Source organism: Chinchilla lanigera, unplaced genomic scaffold (assembly GCF_000276665.1).
Source record: "Chinchilla lanigera isolate Chin_1 unplaced genomic scaffold, ChiLan1.0 scaffold00013, whole genome shotgun sequence".
Lineage (NCBI taxonomy): Eukaryota > Metazoa > Chordata > Mammalia > Rodentia > Chinchillidae > Chinchilla > Chinchilla lanigera.
Window position 1 is genome coordinate 29613838 of NW_004955414.1, and position 19705 is coordinate 29633542.

The 19705-nt window shown below is 38.2% G+C and overlaps 1 protein-coding gene across 1 annotated transcript in view; it reads right to left on the reverse strand.

The window, feature by feature from the left end:
• Window positions 1-12476: 12476 nt before the first annotated feature.
• Copb1 (coatomer protein complex, subunit beta 1) overlaps window positions 12477-19705 on the reverse strand; it is a 35140-nt gene continuing 27911 nt past the window's right edge. The window contains exons 18-22 of the mRNA XM_005380331.2: window positions 19083-19202; window positions 16717-16862; window positions 14326-14415; window positions 13360-13515; window positions 12477-12860 (exon numbers count right to left, since the gene is read on the reverse strand). Coding sequence (XP_005380388.1) covers window positions 12801-12860; window positions 13360-13515; window positions 14326-14415; window positions 16717-16862; window positions 19083-19202 — 572 coding nt within the window. The 3' untranslated portion in view covers window positions 12477-12800. The remainder of the gene's footprint in view (window positions 12861-13359; window positions 13516-14325; window positions 14416-16716; window positions 16863-19082; window positions 19203-19705) is intronic.

Sequence of the window (19705 nt, forward strand, 5' to 3'; positions counted from 1 at the left end):
AAAAAAAAAAAAAAAAGACAAGGCATAATAGATTGTGCTATCCTTGGCATAAAACCCTACACTCGTCTAAAATCCTTCAAGTGACCCAAAGATCTGGCTTCCATGGTTTTCTCAGTGTTGACTTCACCTCTCTGTGAGCTTTCCTTTTTCCTTTCCTTCCTTCTTCCTGTCTGGTCTGCCAGAGACTTCTTTCCCCCCATGAAGGATTTCCATTGTACTGTACCCTTCACTTAGCTAAGTCACTTTCTTGGAGAGGCCCTTCCTGACCCTTCAGACTAGGTTAGTCACGTTAGGTCTTCCTAGTATATGCTTTTATGACATTTGGAATGTTTTCCTTAATAGCATTCTTCAAAATTGTATGTTTGTACATGGTGGGCAAGGGCTTTCTTCCCCAACTATTCTATAATTCTGTGAAGGTAGGCATTGTATTTGTTCTTACTACTATTATGTGTTTAATATATAACACACTGCCTGGCATGTAACAGATCACAGAAATATTTGTCACACAAATCAATGGATTAGTCAGTATTGTTAATTAACCTATCCCTATTGTGAAGAGATGATGGGGACTGCAATACCTATGACAGCCTTAGCAAGGATGAAGGCCAGAGACTTGCTATAAAGTCAGTCTGAATGTTGTACACCTCAGCCCAAGTACAGGGGTGGAGAAGGCAGACTGTCGAACTGGAGCAAGTTGAGATGCTTAGAAATGAGTGAGGAAGAAAGAGAACAAGGCTGGTCTCCCTGCGGTACTAACTTCTAGGCAGAACAGGGCAGGATGTGATGAATTAAGTTTCATGAACTTAGGAGAAAACAGTGAAGACAAAGATCTGGTGATAGCAAGATTTATTTTTTTGTTTTGTTTTGATACAGAGTCTCCCTGTGTTGCCAAGGCGGGGCTCATGCTCATAATCTTCGGCCTCAGCCTCCCAAGTAGCTGGGATCACAGGTATGTGCCACCATGCCCAACTGGGATTTTTTTTTTCTGAGACAGGATCTCACTATGCAGTTTAGGCAGGCTGTGAACTCACTATGTAGTCCAGGCTGGTCTTGAACTCATGGTGATCCTTCTGCCTCAGCCGCCTGAATCCTGGGATTACAGGTGTGTGCCACCACACCTGGCTTGTTTTGTTTTGTTTTATTTTGTTGAGAATAGATCTTATGATCTTGTCCAGGCTGGTCTTGAACTCAGGGGCTCAAATGATACTCCTGTCTCCAGAGTAGCTAGAACTATAGGCATGTACCACTGTGCCTAGCCACGGCACCAGGATATCAAGGAACATACACGATGAGAGAGTAAGAGTATCTATTTGCTTGTTTTTCAGTAGATCAAGGTTTGTTCCAGCATTAAAAGTCACAAGTCATAGAGAGATGGTAGGCCCTGGTCAAAGGTCAGCGTCTATCAGTTATTTGCTAAGCAACCTTCGCTAATTACTCCATCTCTTTAAGCTCAGTTTTCCCCTTTGTGAAATAATAAAGTAATATCTGGGTTATGGAGGGATCCAGTGAGATAATCAGTGTGAAACTGCACTCCAAACTATCAAATGCTATGCACACAAGTTACAGCACTTTAAGTTCATGGTAGCATTTGGACCAAAGTTCTTGATTCCCGACTCTTAAATTTAGAATAGTCCTAGGAAGAAGGAAGGGCAAATGCTGTTTCTCCATTAGTAAATCAAAGGTAGTTCGTTATTTAAAAGCATGTGCTGAGGGGCTGGGGATTTAGCTCAGCGGCAAAGCGCCTGCCTGGCAAGTGCAAGGTCATGAGTTCGGTTCCCGGTACAGGAGAAAAACCAAAAAACCAAAAATAAAAAAAAATAAAAAAAATAAAAGCATGTTCTGAGCACTATTCTGTGTCAGTAATTGAGCCGGGCAAGGGAGTCGTGAGATGACTCTGACCTGATCCATGACTTTGGAGTTCACAGTCTGACGGGCCCAGTAACACGCTGCGTCGTGCCATGTGGCATGGTGGTGCCGTGTGAGAGTCCAGAAAGGAACAATTCAGAGCTGGAGTGAACTTCATAGTGGAAGCACTAGTTGAGCTTCCTCTAGAAGATCAAGCCAGAGAAGAGAAGAGCTATTCCACTCCCAGCAGTGGGTGATGGAGACCCAAGTAGAAGTCAGGGCCACGGGTATGCAGTTAGGTGCCGCCTCCCGGGTGCTCTTTGGCCAAGAGGAAAAGAAGCCGCTTTGGTACCAATGGGAGCATATTCTCCCTGCTTTTTTCTCTCAAGGCCTGGCTGCCATGGGAATACCGTTCTTGCTCAAGCTCTGCAATTTGCAGTCAACAGCTGTTAGGCTGTAAACGCACAGCTCAGATCCTGCTTTTTCTGCCTCCCAGCCTCTTCCAACTGCCTGATGCTGTCTGTGGCTGGCTGCCTGCCATGCCTTATTTGGGAACCGTGACAGGCCAGTGGGTCAACTTGTGAGCATCGTGACCAGGAAACAAGCAGGATTTTAAAGGAATCCCGAGTTGTCACACACACTGTGATTGACCCACACCTCTGGTTCCCTCCTCCCTCAATCTCTTCATTTCCCAAATTCTGCCTGTTCCTGTCACCCTTTTTCAGAGGGTATGGATGGAACCTCGGTCACCCACCTCATTCTAAAAACTTGGTCACCCGGGGCTAGGCCCTGTTGCTGCGCATTAGTGAACAATAATAACGAAGGCACGTACGCTTTGTAGACAGAGAAGCTGAACCTCAGGGCGAGGTGGGAGGCTCAGGTGGCAGAGCTATCTTGGAGGGGCACAGGCATGAGTCAAGAATGTAGGCTAAGGCAAGGGAGCAGTGACATCAGTCCACGTTTGGCCGTGCAACACCCATTTCTTCCTTCCTGATTTCTTTACACAGTGTGTGGTTTTGGTGGCAGCCTGTTTCCCTCTGCAAGTACCGAAGGGCTACAGTGTTCTGACCTGTGAGGTTTAAGGCAAATCACTTAAGTCTCTAATGAGAGCAACAGTGTTCACTGCACATGCTTAGCAAATGCCATTTCTGCTCAGCACTGTCTGTTACGATCTGCGCGGCTGGTTTTGTTTTGTTTTATTTTATTTTGCTGAGAATAGATCTTACGATCTTGTCCAGGCTGGTCTTGAACTCAGGGGCTCAAATGACACTCCTATGTCAGTCTCCAGAGTAGCTAGAACTAGAATCATGTACCACTGTGCCTAGCCACGGCACCAGGATAGTAAGGAACATACACAATGGGAGGGAAAGGGTATCTATTTGCTTGTTCTTCAGTAGATCACCGTTTGTTCTAGCATTAAAAGTAACAAGTCATAGAGTACAGAGTGGCTAGAATTTACCCTTCGAGGAGCTGGGGGGCCACAGCATAGAGAGTAATTTTTATCTCCTTTTGGTACATTTTATAGCTTTAGGCCTCTGTCACAAAACAAACCCCAGCCATTCTCTTCCTTAAAATACACCAAACTTTCTACCTTAGGTCTTTGTTGTAACTGCTTTACTGCCCTGACCTCCCTTTCTAAGTTACTCTCTTATCTACTAGCCACCATCTATCCCATAAGCCTATTCATTTCCTTTCTAGCACTCATCCACTTTGAACATACCTTATTTAGTTGTCACAAAAATGTAAACTCATGAGTGCAAAAGATTTTGTCTTGTTCACCATTTACATGCTGTGGCATGAATAGCATTTGAAAAAAAGTAAAAACTCAATTTTTAAAAAACACCACTGAGTTAATGCAAAAATCAGAACACATCAGGAAAATGTATTGCTCATCTTTTTTTAAAAAGGCAATTGCTAGGCCAGGGGTATAGCTCAGTGGCGCAAGTGCCTGCCTGGCAAGCATGAGGTTGTGAGTTCAATTCCCGGTACCAAAAAAAAAAAAAAAGAAAAGGCAATTGCTATGGCCTTAAGGAAACAGGAAGTAATATGAAAACTAATCCATATGAAATTGCCGATACTTGACTTTTTCTTTACCCATAAAAGAGGCAGTTTGTATTCATTCAAGCTCATGATATTAGTTCTATAGGTGAGGACAAAAAATGTTAAGCGAGAAAGGGGCTTAGGGGTATAGCTCAGAGGCAAAGTACTTGCCTGACATGCATGAAGCCCTGGTTTGATTCCTAGCATGGAAAGAAAGTTATGGAAACTGAGGCAAAAATCCAGCTGTGCTGCTGAGATACAACAGTATGGAGCCAATCCCTTTCAGTGGCCTTAAGGAAATAACTGTTTCTCATTTCAACTTTTTTTTAAAAAGCAGTTATAAAAAAACCCCAGCAGTTATCACATTTAAAAAAACGGTGATGACACTTTCAGGGACTATGACACAGTCTTTATGTATGAGTGTACTGGAGGTCTGGGCTAAGTGAGTAACTTCCTGAATGATGTGAAAAGTGATGAGGATTAAGGTATTCCGGAAAAACTTGACAGAAATTGTGCACTAGAGTAACTCCATGGAATGTTCGCTGGTGTCAGTGGCCACTCAGTCTAAAAGACTTTGGCTTGAAGCAAGGGGAGTGGAACATTTCTCATGTACTCCGAAAACCACTGACACAACTCAGGCTTCCTGGGACATAGGAAGCAGGGAACTCAGAGTTCTAAGCCAAGCAGGGAAGAGGGAGGGGGGTGGAATACCTGATACTTTTATTAAACCCATTTTATATACCACCACATACTAACTAGCCATGAATTTTCTTATTTAATAACTATAGAAAGTACACAGTATATTTCCATGTTTCAAATTAAAAAAATAAGGTTGAAACAGGTACGACTTGCCCAATATTACAGTTAATAAATTACAGAGGAAAATCTAATTCTTGGAAATTCCCTTGGTGAAATATAGTGCTCATCTTAAAAAAAAAAAAAAAAAGGCAATTCATAGGGCCTTGAGGAAGCTGAAAATAACATGCAAAGTAATCCATAGGAAATTGTTGATATTTGGTATATTTACTCATCAAAGAGGCAATTTCCATTCATTCAACTTCATGGTATTAGTTCTGTAGTTGAAATCACTCTGACAATATTGATGACTTCGGTGTCCACCGGTACATACCTTTATAGATAACATTTCATTATCACTTCAAAGTAATCACTGAAGATGGGAAGCATAAATAGGGTTTCATTTCATGAGAAAAAAACAGGTTTGTAACCTTGCTCATTTAAGTATCAGAGCAGTTATTGCCTTCTTTTAAAAGCTCCTATCCATTTTCCACTCCCTGCCCCTGACATCCCACTTTCTGTCACGTCAAATCACTATTGATGTGTTTTCTACAACATGCTCTTAACTGGTATCCCACACTTCTGATCAAGTCTCCCATTTTTTTTCTAAATGCAAATCTGTGTCACTTACCTGCTTAAAACTCTCAGTACTTCTTCATTTCCTACAAGATGGAGTTCAAATCCCTCAGCCTGTCCTTTCTGATCTGACGCGTGGCCACCATCTCCAGCCTTACAAAATCTGTCATTACCTGCCGACAAACCCCATGGTGAGTAGAACTCCTCTGTGGCCCCCTGCCTCTGTGACTTTACCCAAACAGTGCTGTGGCTGCAATGGCTTTCTTGTCCACTTTCTCTATTCCTTATCTGACATTAGCAGGCAAATCTGTGCTTTTCAAGGCTTGGTTCAAATGTCATTTATGAAACCATGCCTAATTTCTTATAGCCACCAAATTTTCTGTGCCCTCACTGTAGTTGGTACATTTTTCTACTCTAAGACTTAAATCATTCAACAATGCTAACTAGCTGGGTGAGTGACTCTCAAATATTCACCAGACTATGCCTTACTCTGAGTAATTTCAGGACACAGGATGGCGCTAGACATACAGCAGATTCAATCAGAATTCGAGAAGGCTAGTAAGCCTGCACCTTCAGTTGGAAATAAGGGAAAAATCTTATAGGTTGAATGCCCAAATGAGGGCACACTATCGAGGGATCTTCCAGTTTTTTATGCTGAAAGTACAAGCCAGGAGCTACTTCAGCTTGGATCTATACTTCCTTTACTAAAGCTTAGTTCACTGAATAGTGCCTATGGGCACGTGATCTATATAAATGACACCAGCATTTGGATTTTACAAGTTGTATTTCTTCACACGCTTAGGCAAGGGGTAGAACACCTAGAAGCTGTTTGTTCTTTGGTGCCACCATGGAATTTTAATACACTTAATCCAATATGAATAAGGAGCAATTTACTAGCAGAAAATACACGTATGCAATATAAAACCACCAGGAGGAACGTGGCCACAAAGACAAGCTGTTAGACCGCTGACATTTGGTGAGCCAATATCCCCACAATACTGCCTTAGTACTTTTAAAACTTTGTAGCTGGCATGAAAATACTAAAAACATTTATAAAGAAGAAACATAAGATCAACAAGATTCTACCAATTTATGTTTTCTTGGACTTGGAAAAAAAGACTCTCATTATCTGATTTTAACTGTGGGAAGACACTGGTCTAGCTTGTGGAATACTAGCAGAGACAGTTTGAAAACCATGCTGTTAGCCTAACAGAAAGACATACTATTACTAAAAGCAAGACATCGCTAAAAAAAAAAAAAAAAAAGATGACCTTAAAGACCTTTGTAGAAAATGTTTATTATGAATCATTAGGTTCACTTTTTCATGTTGTTGGGCCTCAAGCAACAGCTTGCACAGCTTAGTACAGCTCAGTAATTTTCCCCGCCAGATCCTTGAGTTGGTGTGCAGTTCCTGCCTGCCCTCCTCCAGCCTGGCTGGTGCAGTCCTGTGGGGCAGTCCGTCCCCACCCTCCTCAGAGAATGCAGTGCTTCCTCACAAGGGGATGCCAGCTCCCTGGGTGGGCCCACAACAGGCTGAGGTTTCAGCCACTTTGAAGCCCAAGAGATCAAGATCACAGATCTAAAAGTCACAAGAGCTGGAGTCAGGAACTGCAGCAATGAAATATCTTAGCCACACCCAGTAACTGGGAAGGGGTAGACTGCATTTATTTTCAAGCTGTATCACTGATATGACTAATATTTCATTTTTCCATTCAGTTGGTAAGACTGGCAGTATATCCACCTCATCCTCTCGTTCATCTTAATGCAGGAGACATCCATCGCTAGAGAATGGTCTTTTTTCTCACCGAATGTTAGTTCACAGGCACATGTCCACGGTGCAATGTGATCCACAGCCTTATTTATTTATTTAGATAATAGGGGATTGAACCCTGTAAGCATGTGCTGTACCACTGAGCTACCCAAGTAGCTCCCTTTATCTTTGCAGCTACATGCTTTGTTTGGGTACTCAACAGTTACTATCTACTATGTACTTTATGTACACTGTGGATACCACCATTTGCTTGTCAGTACTCATTCTGGTGATTCTTTATCCTTTTTTACATCAAAAATATTGTTATTAGCTGGGTGTGGAGGTATGCACCTATCATCTTAGCTACTCCTTCCTACTGAGGCAAGAGAATTTCAAGTTTGAGGCCAGCCTGGGCAATTTAAGAGTCTGTTTCAAAATTTAAGAAGGAAGGGAGGGAGAGGTAGCTCTGGTTTGAGTGCTTGCCTAGCACATACAAGTTCCTGGATTCAATTTTTAGCACCACCACCAACAAAAAAATTGAAATCTTTGGACTTTTTTTGTTACATTTCTCAAAATAGTATCAGAGCAGGTGAAGGAATTATATAGGTACTAATTCAAAACAGATTTAATTTTAAATTATGTGTGTAATTTATGGTTAGGCTACCTAAGAGACCAGGTTAAACATGACAAAAATCTAAGCCAGGGGATTGGTACTAGGTGAAGGGAAGAAAGATTAGAAAAAAATTGAAGGGCGAACACAGAGCTTGGTATCTGATGAGCTATAGGAGTGAGCGTAAAGGGTGACTAATGGGTTTTTATCATTAGTGTCAAGAGAACATAATAGAGGAAGAAGTGCAGATAAGTTCCATTTCATAATTTTTTTTTTTGGTAGCACCAGGATCAAACCTCTGCCCTCGCACACGCCGGGCAAGTGCCCTACCCTCAGCACCGTTTCATAATGTTGATTTCGGAAACATCCAGGTAGAGATACCCCAACCGACTGTAAAGCTTGTTGAAGAGGTAGCTATAAAAACAGGCTTTTTTCTTCTTTTAAGCTAGAAACCTTGGAGGTCCACTAACTAAATTGTTTCATCTTAAAGATAACAAGGCAAGCCCAGACAGACACACCTGTCTACGTTCTGAAAGCCACGTAGAGAACTGGAGTTAGATTAAGAAGACTTGTTCAGGACTATTTTAGTCCATTACTCTGTATTCTCCTGTATATCTTGTTGGTTTTACAATTACTGCACAATACATACAATGAAAAGTTCTCTCAAAATCCTATAATAACACAGAGAAACCCAGGTAAAAGGCACAAATCCCACTTGCATTCTTTTGTCTCTGTGTAACTGATATCTTGATCAAGAGGATCCTGCCATGGCTAGATGGAAAAAATAAAGAGGATGTGGTCAGATTATTAGAAGTCACTTCTAATCACAGAGACCAAGCCAAAATATCACACTGCTACTGTGCTTAGTTTCTGAAGAATCAGCTTTGTCATTCAGAAAGTACATAAAGACAGCATGTTTATGCAGACAAACCCATCCTAAGAGGACTACGAATTGTGACAGCCGCATTTACCTGAGATAGCAAGGTTATACACAAAGTGTTGAGAGCTTATTAAAATAGGACAAGAAACAGTTACAAAATTAAGGGTCAATGATACCTCAGTTAAAGAATTCTTAAGAAACACAGCTTTTTGTTTACTTATTTTTGAGACATGAACTTGCTAGACAGTTCAGGTTGAGCTTGAACTCACTATGTAGCCCAGGCTGGCCTGAAACTCACGGTGATCCTCGTGCCTCGGCCTTCCAAGTGCTGAGATTATGGGTGTGCGTCATCATGCCTGGCCACAGCTTTTTAAAAATAAGTTACTGAGGGGCTGGGGATTTAGCTCAGCGGCATAGCACCTGCCAGGCAAGCACAAGATCCTGAGTTCGATTCCTGGTACCGGAAAAAACAAACAAACAAAATTAATGTTACTGTTGGTGGCTGGGGATTTAGCTCAGCGGCATAGCACCTGCCAGGCAAGCACAAGATCCTGAGTTCGATTCCTGGTACCGGAAAAAACAAACAAACAAAATTAATGTTACTGTTGGTGGCTGGGGATTTAGCTCAGCAGCACAGCGCCTGCCTGGCAAGCGTGAGGTCATGAGTTTGATTCCTGGTACTGGGGGTGGGGGGAGTTACTGGTGTTAAAAACAAAAGCATTCAAATAGAGTCTAAAATCCTGAGGAAAGTATAAACATATTGGGAATAGGTCTGCAATCTTTTCTGCAAGGTGAGGAAAATGAATGGGGAAAGAAAAGGAAAGAACACTAACAAGTATCTACTGTTTGTCAAGGTAAGTAAACAGCTTAATACACCTGATAACTCTATTAACTTCTTTCTCCTAGTTCTTACTGATGAATTTCTTTGCTAACAAAAAATTGACTTGCATTTTTTCCTTAGAAAAACAGCTTTAAAGACCAATCACATCTAATTCCCAAATCAAAATATCTTAGAGCTCCCTCTACTGTCGTGACATTAGTGAAAAGTAGAGCCTTCTAATTTTGTTATAAGATTTATAGATATAAAAAAAAGACTGACCTACTCATTCACTACATTAAATATTAAGACTTCACTTGGTGTTAGATAGTATGTTTATTCTCTTACCAGATATTATGGTCCTAATTATATGATATCTTCTAGTGTGAGTACCTACTACCTTTGAACTTTTTATTACGCATCCAAGCTGAGAGGATAGTGTAAACTGCTTCTCTAAACGAAGAGCTGCTATCCATTTCATTTTACAATCATTACATGCACAAAGCCAATGAAAAGCTAAGTAAACAGCTTCAACTGCAGTTGTTTGGAAAACTGTATTAACTTTTCTCTCCATTCTTCTTCCTGAATTTAAAAAAATGGCAATATGAGGCCAACAAAATTGTCTGATCCCAACAAAAATGGCCTGAAAATGTTGGTCAGGCGGGAAACTTTGAGATTAGTAACAGAGATATATTCTAGAACATTCAGAGACACGATTCCTTGAGATTTTAAACTGGTTGGTTGTGAATATAAGACAACGATCTCATACATTAAGTCAATGGGTGTCTTATGAAGCAAGGATTCCCTGATCAAGTAAGATTAGAATAATTATTTTTGTATTCTGAGTTAAACCCACCAACCTGTCCCCACCCTTGGTGGTACTGGGGATTGAACCAGGGTTGTTACATTGAACTGTATCCCTAGTGCTTTTTTTTTTTTTTTAATCTTGCTTAATTGCTAAATTGCCTAGGTTGGTCTTGAACTTGAGACCCTCCTGCCTCAGTTGAGGATCTAGGATTACAGGGTACTGAGGCAGGAGGGTCTCAAATTCAAGGCCAGCCTAGGCAATAGGCTAGAACCAGTTTAATTCCTAACAAACACAGAACACAAAAAAGCTAAATGTGACTGATTAAAAAAGAGATCTATTTTGTTTATCTACTTTTCATTATGATGTAGGAAAATTGCATTGATTTAATGCAGTTCCAATTAAAATTCCAATAGCATATCTCACAGAGAGAAAACCACCCTAAAATTCATTTGGGACCAGAAGAGACCTGAAATAGCAAAGGCATTTCTGAGCAACAAAGGCAAGGCAGGGGTATCACAATCCCAGACTTGAAATTATACTATAAGGCTGTGATAAAAACACCTTGGTACTGGCAAAAAAATACACCCAAAGATCAAAGATGCAAAACAACTCCAGACATACTCAGCTACCTTATCTTTGACAAAGGTGCCAAACACATTCACTAGGAGAAAGACAGCCTCTTTAATGAATGGTGCTGGAAAAACTGGCTCTGCACATGCTAAAGATTAAAATTGGACCCATACTGTTCATCATGCACTAAATTCAAAATGGATCAAAAATCTAAATATTAAAACAGAAACATTAAATCTGCTGGAAGATAGAATAGGTAAAACTCTTGAAGACACTGATGTAGGTAAAGACATTATGATTAAAACCCCAACTGCACAGGAATTATCACCAAGAATCAACAATTGGGATCTCATCTTACTAAAAAGCCCTTGCACAGCAAGAAAAACCACCAACAGAGAGAAGAGACAACCCATAATGTGGGAAAAAATGTTTGCCAGTTGTTCCTCAAAGGATTACTATCAAGAACGTATGAAGAACTAAAAAAAAAATAGACCTCCCAAATTTAAAGATCCAATCAAAAAATGGGCATCTGAGATGCACACACACTCCTCAGATGAAGAAATACAAACAGCAAATAAAAATATGAAAAAATGTTCAACATCAGTGGTCACTAGAGAGATGCAACTATGATATTCCATTTCACCCCAGAAAGAATGTCTATCATCAAGAAATCAACCAATAGCAAATGCTGGTGGGATTGTGGGGAAAAAGGAACCCTTCTCCACTGCTGATGGGAGTGCAGACTAGCGCAACCACCATGGAAATCAGTGTGGAGATTCCTCAAAAAACTAGGATTGGAGGTCCCATTTGACCCAGCTATTCTCCTTCTGGGTATCTTCCCAGAAGAATTAAAAACATCTTACCATAGCGATATATGTGCACCCATGTTTACAGTAGCATAATCTGTAATAGCTAGATCGTTTTTCTTTTTTTGTAACACCTAGATCTTGGAAATAAACCAAATGTCCATCAACTGAGGAATGGATAAAAAAGGTATTATTCTTTTTATACAATGGTATGCTACTCAGCCACAAAGAAGGACGCATTTGAGACTTTTATGGTTAAAGGGATGCAGCTCAAGACCATACTCTTATGTGAAATAAAGCAGATACACATCATATTGCCTCCCTAGTGTGAGAAGTTGAAAGAGTAAATAAGATCCAAAATATACAACAGATATTGCAAAATGGGAAGAAACTTCAAAAGGAAAGAGAAATTGAGATGGGAGAAAGGAGAAAAGAAAGAGGGGAAAATAAAGAAAACATATATATATGTATATATATAAAAAGATAGTTATATTACTAATTTCTCTTAGTTCATTGAAAAGAAATGTTTGTGCTAATATAGTTTGGACAATTAAATGCCAACAGCTTATACTCTGAGTAACTTAAAGATAACAATATACAATGTATTAACCACTGTTACCCTCCTATTACCTTGTTTTGAAATTCTGTTGTTTTTTTTTTTTTCTTTAAAAAAAACCAGTATGTCTATTTCAGTCAGGGTTCATAATAACTCTTTTAAAGTGAAAATAAATCCTTTTTTCTCAAGTTATTTTGATACATTCTCTTTGGGGCTAAGTTTGTAAAAAGACCTTCAGAACATGATAAGGCATTTTTAGAAATAATGATGTCAGAATATAAACTGTAAGTAAATCAAGGCTTGTTTCATTTTATATCACTGAGTTTGTAATTCTCTTCATAAAGCTAAACATATCAACAATTCAAAGAGTAATTTAAATTTATAATGAGAATCTAGAACTAAAAAAAACCACTGCTACAAAACTAAAATTATGTAAGCATTTTTATTTATAAAATAACAAAAATTTGTGAATAGGTCAGTTTATTGTTATTGTGAAAATGGTCTTGGTACATGTGAGAAACATTATATACTTTGAGGACAGCATTCAGAACTATTAAGACAAAAGACAAATTATAATTTTAAACTCAATCTTGATTTAAAGGAAAGACTATAAATTATTGGCTGGAATGCATTTAGCATGAACTTAGCTTCTACATAAACATAAAGCATTAGAGAGTACAAAAGATGTTGGAGCTCAATAAGCCCATACCTAAGTTTTAACTGTAAAGCTTCAAGGACATTTTATTCTTATATACTAGTTTTCTTCTGAGACAAGTTGATTTTATCTCCAAGACTTAAGGCCATTCCCTGTAAAAAAGAATGAAGAAGTTTATAATTACTGAAATTATGTACAACCAATTTATTGTTCTTGCTAAACTAAGCCTCCACTCAATGACAATGCATTAGCAATAAAATCTAGGACGTACAAAGCAGACTCACCAAAACTTTACTGGGTTGAGTACATTTTAGTTTTAGATTTAACACCAGTCACTGGATAGTTTGGCTTTCAAAAAAACTACAGAACCCATTTCACCATCACATGACAGGCAGCAATCTAATTTTAAGCAATATCCCAGAATAACAGGCTCAAAAAGTAGATCATTTTATTTTATTTCATTTTTTTTAAAGTAGATCATTTTAATGAAACAAAAGTTATAATTTCTATTCAGAAAATACTCTTCCTATACATATGAATTAAGGCACAAAAACATGAGTCTAACAGAAGATATTATAGATAAAAGAAAGACTTGTAAACTATTCATCCTTTGTTTAGTTCAGAGACGATCTCAAAAGCAGCGATCATTACCTGACTCTTTGCACGAATTCTTATATGGCCAGTAACAGCAGCATCTGGACCCTGGTGAATTGGCTTTTCAATGCTGACATTAGCAAGTGCATCTTCACCAAATATAGAACGAGCGTAAAGGTTGGCTGCCATGAAACCGCAGTAACCAGAAAGGGCCTGGGAGAAATTTGTGACAAATTTAGTACTTTACTATTACACACTGGCAAAACCAAATAGCAAAGGTGAATGGTGGTTGTGGTTATGGGATCAGATGAATCTGCCAGAACTCACAGAATAATATATGTAAAAAAGTAGTTAGCTGGGTGTGGTGGTGCACGCCTATAATCCTAGCACTTGGAAGGCTGACATAAGAGGATCATTTGAGTTCGAGACCAGCCTAGGCTACAAAGTAAGCTCAAAGCCAGCATGAACTACATAGTGAGACCCTGTTTCCAAAAAAAAAAGTGAATTTTACTGTGTATATTATACTTCAATAAACTTGACTTCAAAGAAACAGCACTTATTCTAATTTGAATTTATGTAGCTCTACTTGCTTCTTTGCCTCCTGCACCAGATCTTGTCTTTTTTTCATATACTCATAGACATAGACACAGCACAAAGTATAGTGTAACAGTTCCAAATGTGAGCATATACACTCGCCTACAATCACAGCCCACAGAAGACATCATGGACATTTTCTATTCCAGTATCTACATATAAAGGAATAGAATAAGCCTATATCTGAAAGTGGAAGAAGACAAAGAAAGAAAAAAGACTACTTAGTTGGCTAACGAGGTAAAAGTAGGATGATGTATTCCAACAGAAAAAAGTAATCAGATTTAAATACTTCACAGGTAATTTCTATATTAAGTATTCCAGAATGACAATGTTTTCTCATGCTGAATATAAGGAAAATACACTAGAAGAAATAAAGCCAGGATTCCACTGTACTTCTCTCAGATTTAAGGATTTCCCAGTCAAATTTACCTTCTCTGGAGTGAGGCACTTCATGTTGGTTGACTTTAGTATGTGTTGTAAATAGTCATTTAAGTCAACCATATTGGTGTTGACAGTCACCTGTAGAAAAAGAGAAAAAAAAGTTAAAGATCATAAATCCTACAAGGAAAAGGTACAAATCATTGATATTTTATATTAAAATCTACTTTCAAATATTTAGGGAAGGGTGGGCAATAAATAAGTAAATAATATCCACAAACTCAAATAACCTATAAGGGTATCAGAATTTACAGATATAGATAAATAACTTCACAAAAGATCAACATAAGGCATATAGAACAGTTCAAATAAAAATCAAGCCCTAGCAAATTATAATGCCTTAGTAGGCATTATAATCCAAGATTTCAAGTTACACTATAAAGTTACATAAGAAAAACAACATGGTACTACACAAAAATAGACATGTACACCAAAGGAATAGAAGACACAGAGATAGCCCCATGCATCTTCAGCCATCTGATCTCTGACAATGGGATTAAAAATAAATGCTGGGAAAAAGATAGCCTCTTTAACACATGGTGCTGGAGAAACTGGTTATCTATGTGCAGAACAATGAATCTAGACCCATCTCTTGCCCTTTACTGAAATCAAATAAAAATGGATCAAAGACCTAGATATGAAAACAGAAACACTGAATGTGCTAGAAAATAGGTAAAATACTTGAAGACATAAGCAAGAACTTCCTTAACTGAATCCCAATTGCACAAGAAATAATACCAAGAATCAACAAATGGGATTATATTAAATTAAAAAGGCCTTGCATGGCAAAGGAAACAATCAACAGAATAAAGAGACAGAATGGAAAAAATTTTGCCGGTTACTCCTGATAAATACAACTAATATCCAGAATACATTAACTCAAAAAATTCAGACCTCCCCAAAACAAAAGACTCAATCAAAAATGGGGAAACTGCAACGGATAGAGACTTCTTAAAAGAAAAATAAATGGTCTGTAAGTACATGAAAAAATTGTTTAACATTGGTGGCCATTAGGGAAATGCAAATCAAATTAATAGTGAAATGTCATCTTACTCCTGTGAGAGCAGCTATCATCAAGGATTCAAAAAAGAGTAAGTGCCGGTGAGGATGTGGGAAAAAAGGGATCCCTGAATATTGATGAGAATGTAAATTAGTATACCCACTATGAAAATCAGTATGGAAATTCCTCAAAAAGCTAAAAATAGAAACTCCATTTGACCTAGCTATACTTCTGGGTATCTTCCCAAAAAATTTGAAGTCATCATATTACCATGATATATGTGTACTCAGGTTTATAGCAGTATTATACACAATAGCTAAATTATGGAAACAGCCTAGATGCCCATCAACAGATAAATGGATAAAGAAAATATGATCTATATAGATCATATATATACACATATATGATCATATATATATGATATATGTATGTCCATACACAATGGAGTATTACTCAGCCATAAAGGATAAATTTAAGTCAATTATGGGAAAATGCATATTGCACCATGTTAGGTGAAATAATTCAGACACACAAGATTAAACAGCACATGGTCTCAAGAGAAATTCAAAATATAAATAAAGAACAACATAAAGAACAGATGGTAGGAAACAGGGAGGCAGGCTTTTTGGAGACAGAGAAGAGGATTCTGCGGACGTGGGGAGAAGAGAGGGTGGGAACAGGGATCAACAATTATCAAGACACAATATACAGACGTATCAATTCCCCAGAACAAATGTAATGATTTTTTTCCTGGAAAAAGCCATGATGTACTTGAAACTTTCATCAACATACATTGAATCATTACACAGTATTTACTTAGGAAAGAGATGAACTGTCAGCCTAGCTGAAACTGTGAAATACCATAAGAATCTGGAAGGGAGAGCTTACAAATGGCCAATTCCTTAGCTTTCTAACATACACACAATGGACAATGAAGTGACAAACAAATTCCTCATATGAGAGGTCATTTTTTTAACGCTACAAATGTAATAATTATGTGTCACAAATACGTACTAATAAAAAATAATTTTTAAAAAGTCCAGGCTCAAAGAAACGAAATTTCTCAGCAGGCCAAGGACTTTACAAAGTCTCTTCCAGAGACCTGATTCAGTGGTAAACCATCATTTATACATAGAAAAGGTGCAGCATCTGTCTGGTTTTTTGACACAGGGTCTCACTATATAGCTTAGGCTGGACTTGAACTCACTATGTAGCGCAGGCTGGCCTCAAACGTGTCCCTCCCCAGTGCTGGGATTACAAGTGTGTGCCACTACACCTGGCCTTTAACTGACACTTTTTAGTGGGACTAATTTCCTCACAAAACCCCTCAACTAGTCAAAAGGAAGAAAGATGAAGTACAAGGAAATCTCTGAAGAACTAACTTTGTTTTCCCATTCAAATTCAGCCCACATCTGACGGAATTCAGCATCAGTGCAGGTTGCAGGCTGGATATAGTCCATGATGTCAATGTGGATATCACTGAGGACCACACAATTTCTGTCACTTGCCGCTCCAGACACATCATAAACTGTAATACAAACAAAAGATCCTCAGTCACAAGGGCAAATTTCAATCTTAAAAAATTTTTAATATATCTAAATAGTTATGATGCTAGCAAATATTCATAAAATACTATGTATCAGGCTCCTACTCTAATTGCTTTAGAAATACTACCTGTTTAATACTCCCATCAGACCTGATAATATTTCCCACCTTATAGGAAATGAAAAGCACAGAGAAACCAAGTAAGTTGCTCACGGTCACACAACTTGTTAAGATATCATTGGACACGTTTAAAACTCAACTAGCTCGAGATGAAACTTCCCTGTTTCTCTCAAATTTGTTTTTCACTTCTACTATTTCTTGTTTTGGTGACTGATATAAAACCAGCCCAACAAACTCAATTCAGAGAGCTGAGGATTACTTTAGCCATTTCTCCTTTAATGAGTAACTGTAACTTCTTAACATCTATTTTGTTGTCCTTTCATTCCAAACACTACTCCATTAGTAAAACCTTCTGTTAGCTCTCATTTGGGTTTCACCAATAATCTACTAGTGAATCTTCCTGCCTCTTCTACAATGCTACTGCAGAAGTTAATCATGTCACTCATTTATAATTCCCCAATGTCCTCCCTTTCTATGGATAGTCTGAAATCTTTAATATGGCAATAAAATATGACTCTAACTCAGTTCATTTGTTCGTACCAACACCTTCCAACTCACTTTAAACATCTGGTGAATCAAACTACTTGTACGAGGAGTGATAAAAAAATATAGGGAATGTTTCAGTTTTTTAAAAAATTATAGTAAAGACACATCATCATTAATCACCCTCCAAATATTCTTCTTTGCTTCAAACACACTTGTCCCATCATGCTTGTCACTTTCTAAACCAGTTCTGGAAGTCCTCTTTTGTGTGTTTAGTTATGCTGTCAAGACCGCTTCATGTCCTGAATTGATTCAAACTGTTTACCTTTCATGGTCATTTGACTTTTGGAGAAGATCCAGAACTCACATGAGGCCAGGCCTGGTGAATAAGGTAGATGAGGACATACTGTAAAAGTTTTATAAGCCTGCTTTTAATTGGATGGCATGCACCAGCAGCATTTGCCGTATGTTTGATCACACCTCATAAAGACATGAGAGGACCTCTAGAGCCGCTTCAAAAAGTGGCAAAAATGATGGGCTAAGTGCGTCTGAAGTGAGGGGAAGTATTCTGAGGGGGATTAATGCCACCACATATTTTACTGTAATAAATTTTTAATTTAAACACCATATATTTTGATCACACCTCTTATTTGTTTTAGCTATATCCTTACTTATCTGTAGAACCCTCATCTTTTAAAACCCTACCCTAGAATTAGCTCCTCCATGAAGCCTTCCTAACCTTCCTTTCAGTTCCCTACTACTTTGAGAATGGACCAAATTCCTTCATGGATCTCCAGGCTACCTAGTATAAACTTCTCGAGTAGTACTTACTACTAGGTTCTGCACTATTTCATACACCTGCTTTTCCTACTTGACGATCAGCCATTTGAAGTCAAAGAAAGACCTTTTTTTCCTCACTTCAGTAGGCCTATCTCTGACAGAAATACCTACACAATACGCTTATTGACTGACTGAATGCCCTTAAAGCTAATAGCTAGGTTTGATATCCCTCATGGCTGTGGACAGAAGTGCCTATATCAAATTTTACATTCTTTTCCAGTGGTACCTTTTGATAACATACCCTCTTCCTTTATAAAGCTTCCCACAGTTAATATTTTTTTAATCCCAAAGCACACAGTTTATCAACCTGCCCTTATCACACTGTATTCTAGTTATATATTTCTCTATCTCTTCCTTTTGTGTGGTAGTTTGTCTTTTCTTTTTTTCTTTCAGCTTTGTTTTTTGTTTTGGCGACGTTAGGGATTGAACCCAGTTGAGTGCTGGGTTCTTCAGCCCTTTGACATTTTATTTTGAGACACAATCTCACTAAATTGCCCAGGCTGTCCTCAGCCTTCCCAAGTAGCTGGAATTACAAGCATTCAACATCACACCTGGGAAGGCCTTGTGTTTTCTTTAGGACAGTGACTCTATCTGGCTCATTTCTGTACACCCAATATGCAGTATAAAGCCGGGTACCATGGAATGCTCCATAAAAAATAAATAGATTCAACTGACTCTTCAAGCTGATTCCATAGCTACTCATCACAGAAATTCTTTAATAAAATATTTAAACATCACATGCCATCAAATAGTACCTTACCTATATTACCAAAAATTATTCCATTTTCTGTAGATGCTACTTTGACATTAGCTTTAATATTTGCAAAATCATGAGGAGCAAGAGTCAAAGGAGATGGCTTTTCCACAAGTTTCAGATCCCCTGGGGGCAGGTGGAGAATTTGGACATGGTTAAAAATACACAGATTAGCCATAAAACACTGAAGTGCATGCAACTGAACAGTTTCTAACAAAATAAGGAACAGGAAAAGAGTATGATTTAAATACTATGAGAACAAATTAATTATTTAACATCCTTATCATGCACATCAATCTGTACATTTTCTTTTAAAAGGTAACAGACATCTCAGAATAATACTGTGTTTAATTCATGTGTGGGAGGGTTACTTTGATCATACCATTTTATTTCAATGAATGAATATAAGCTTCTCAAAAACCTATATATTTTAGCAAAAAAATTAAAACAATCTATAAAAAGACTTGTAAATTCTTGACAGAGTTCACTATCACAGGGATGAAGCTATGCTGAGGAAACAAGGAAAACTATGCTTTGTCTTGATATACAAAGTCCCTTAACTCTTATATAAGCCATATGTAATTTGTTACAGGCACTGCACTCTTCTTATATAATTTACATTTTCAAAC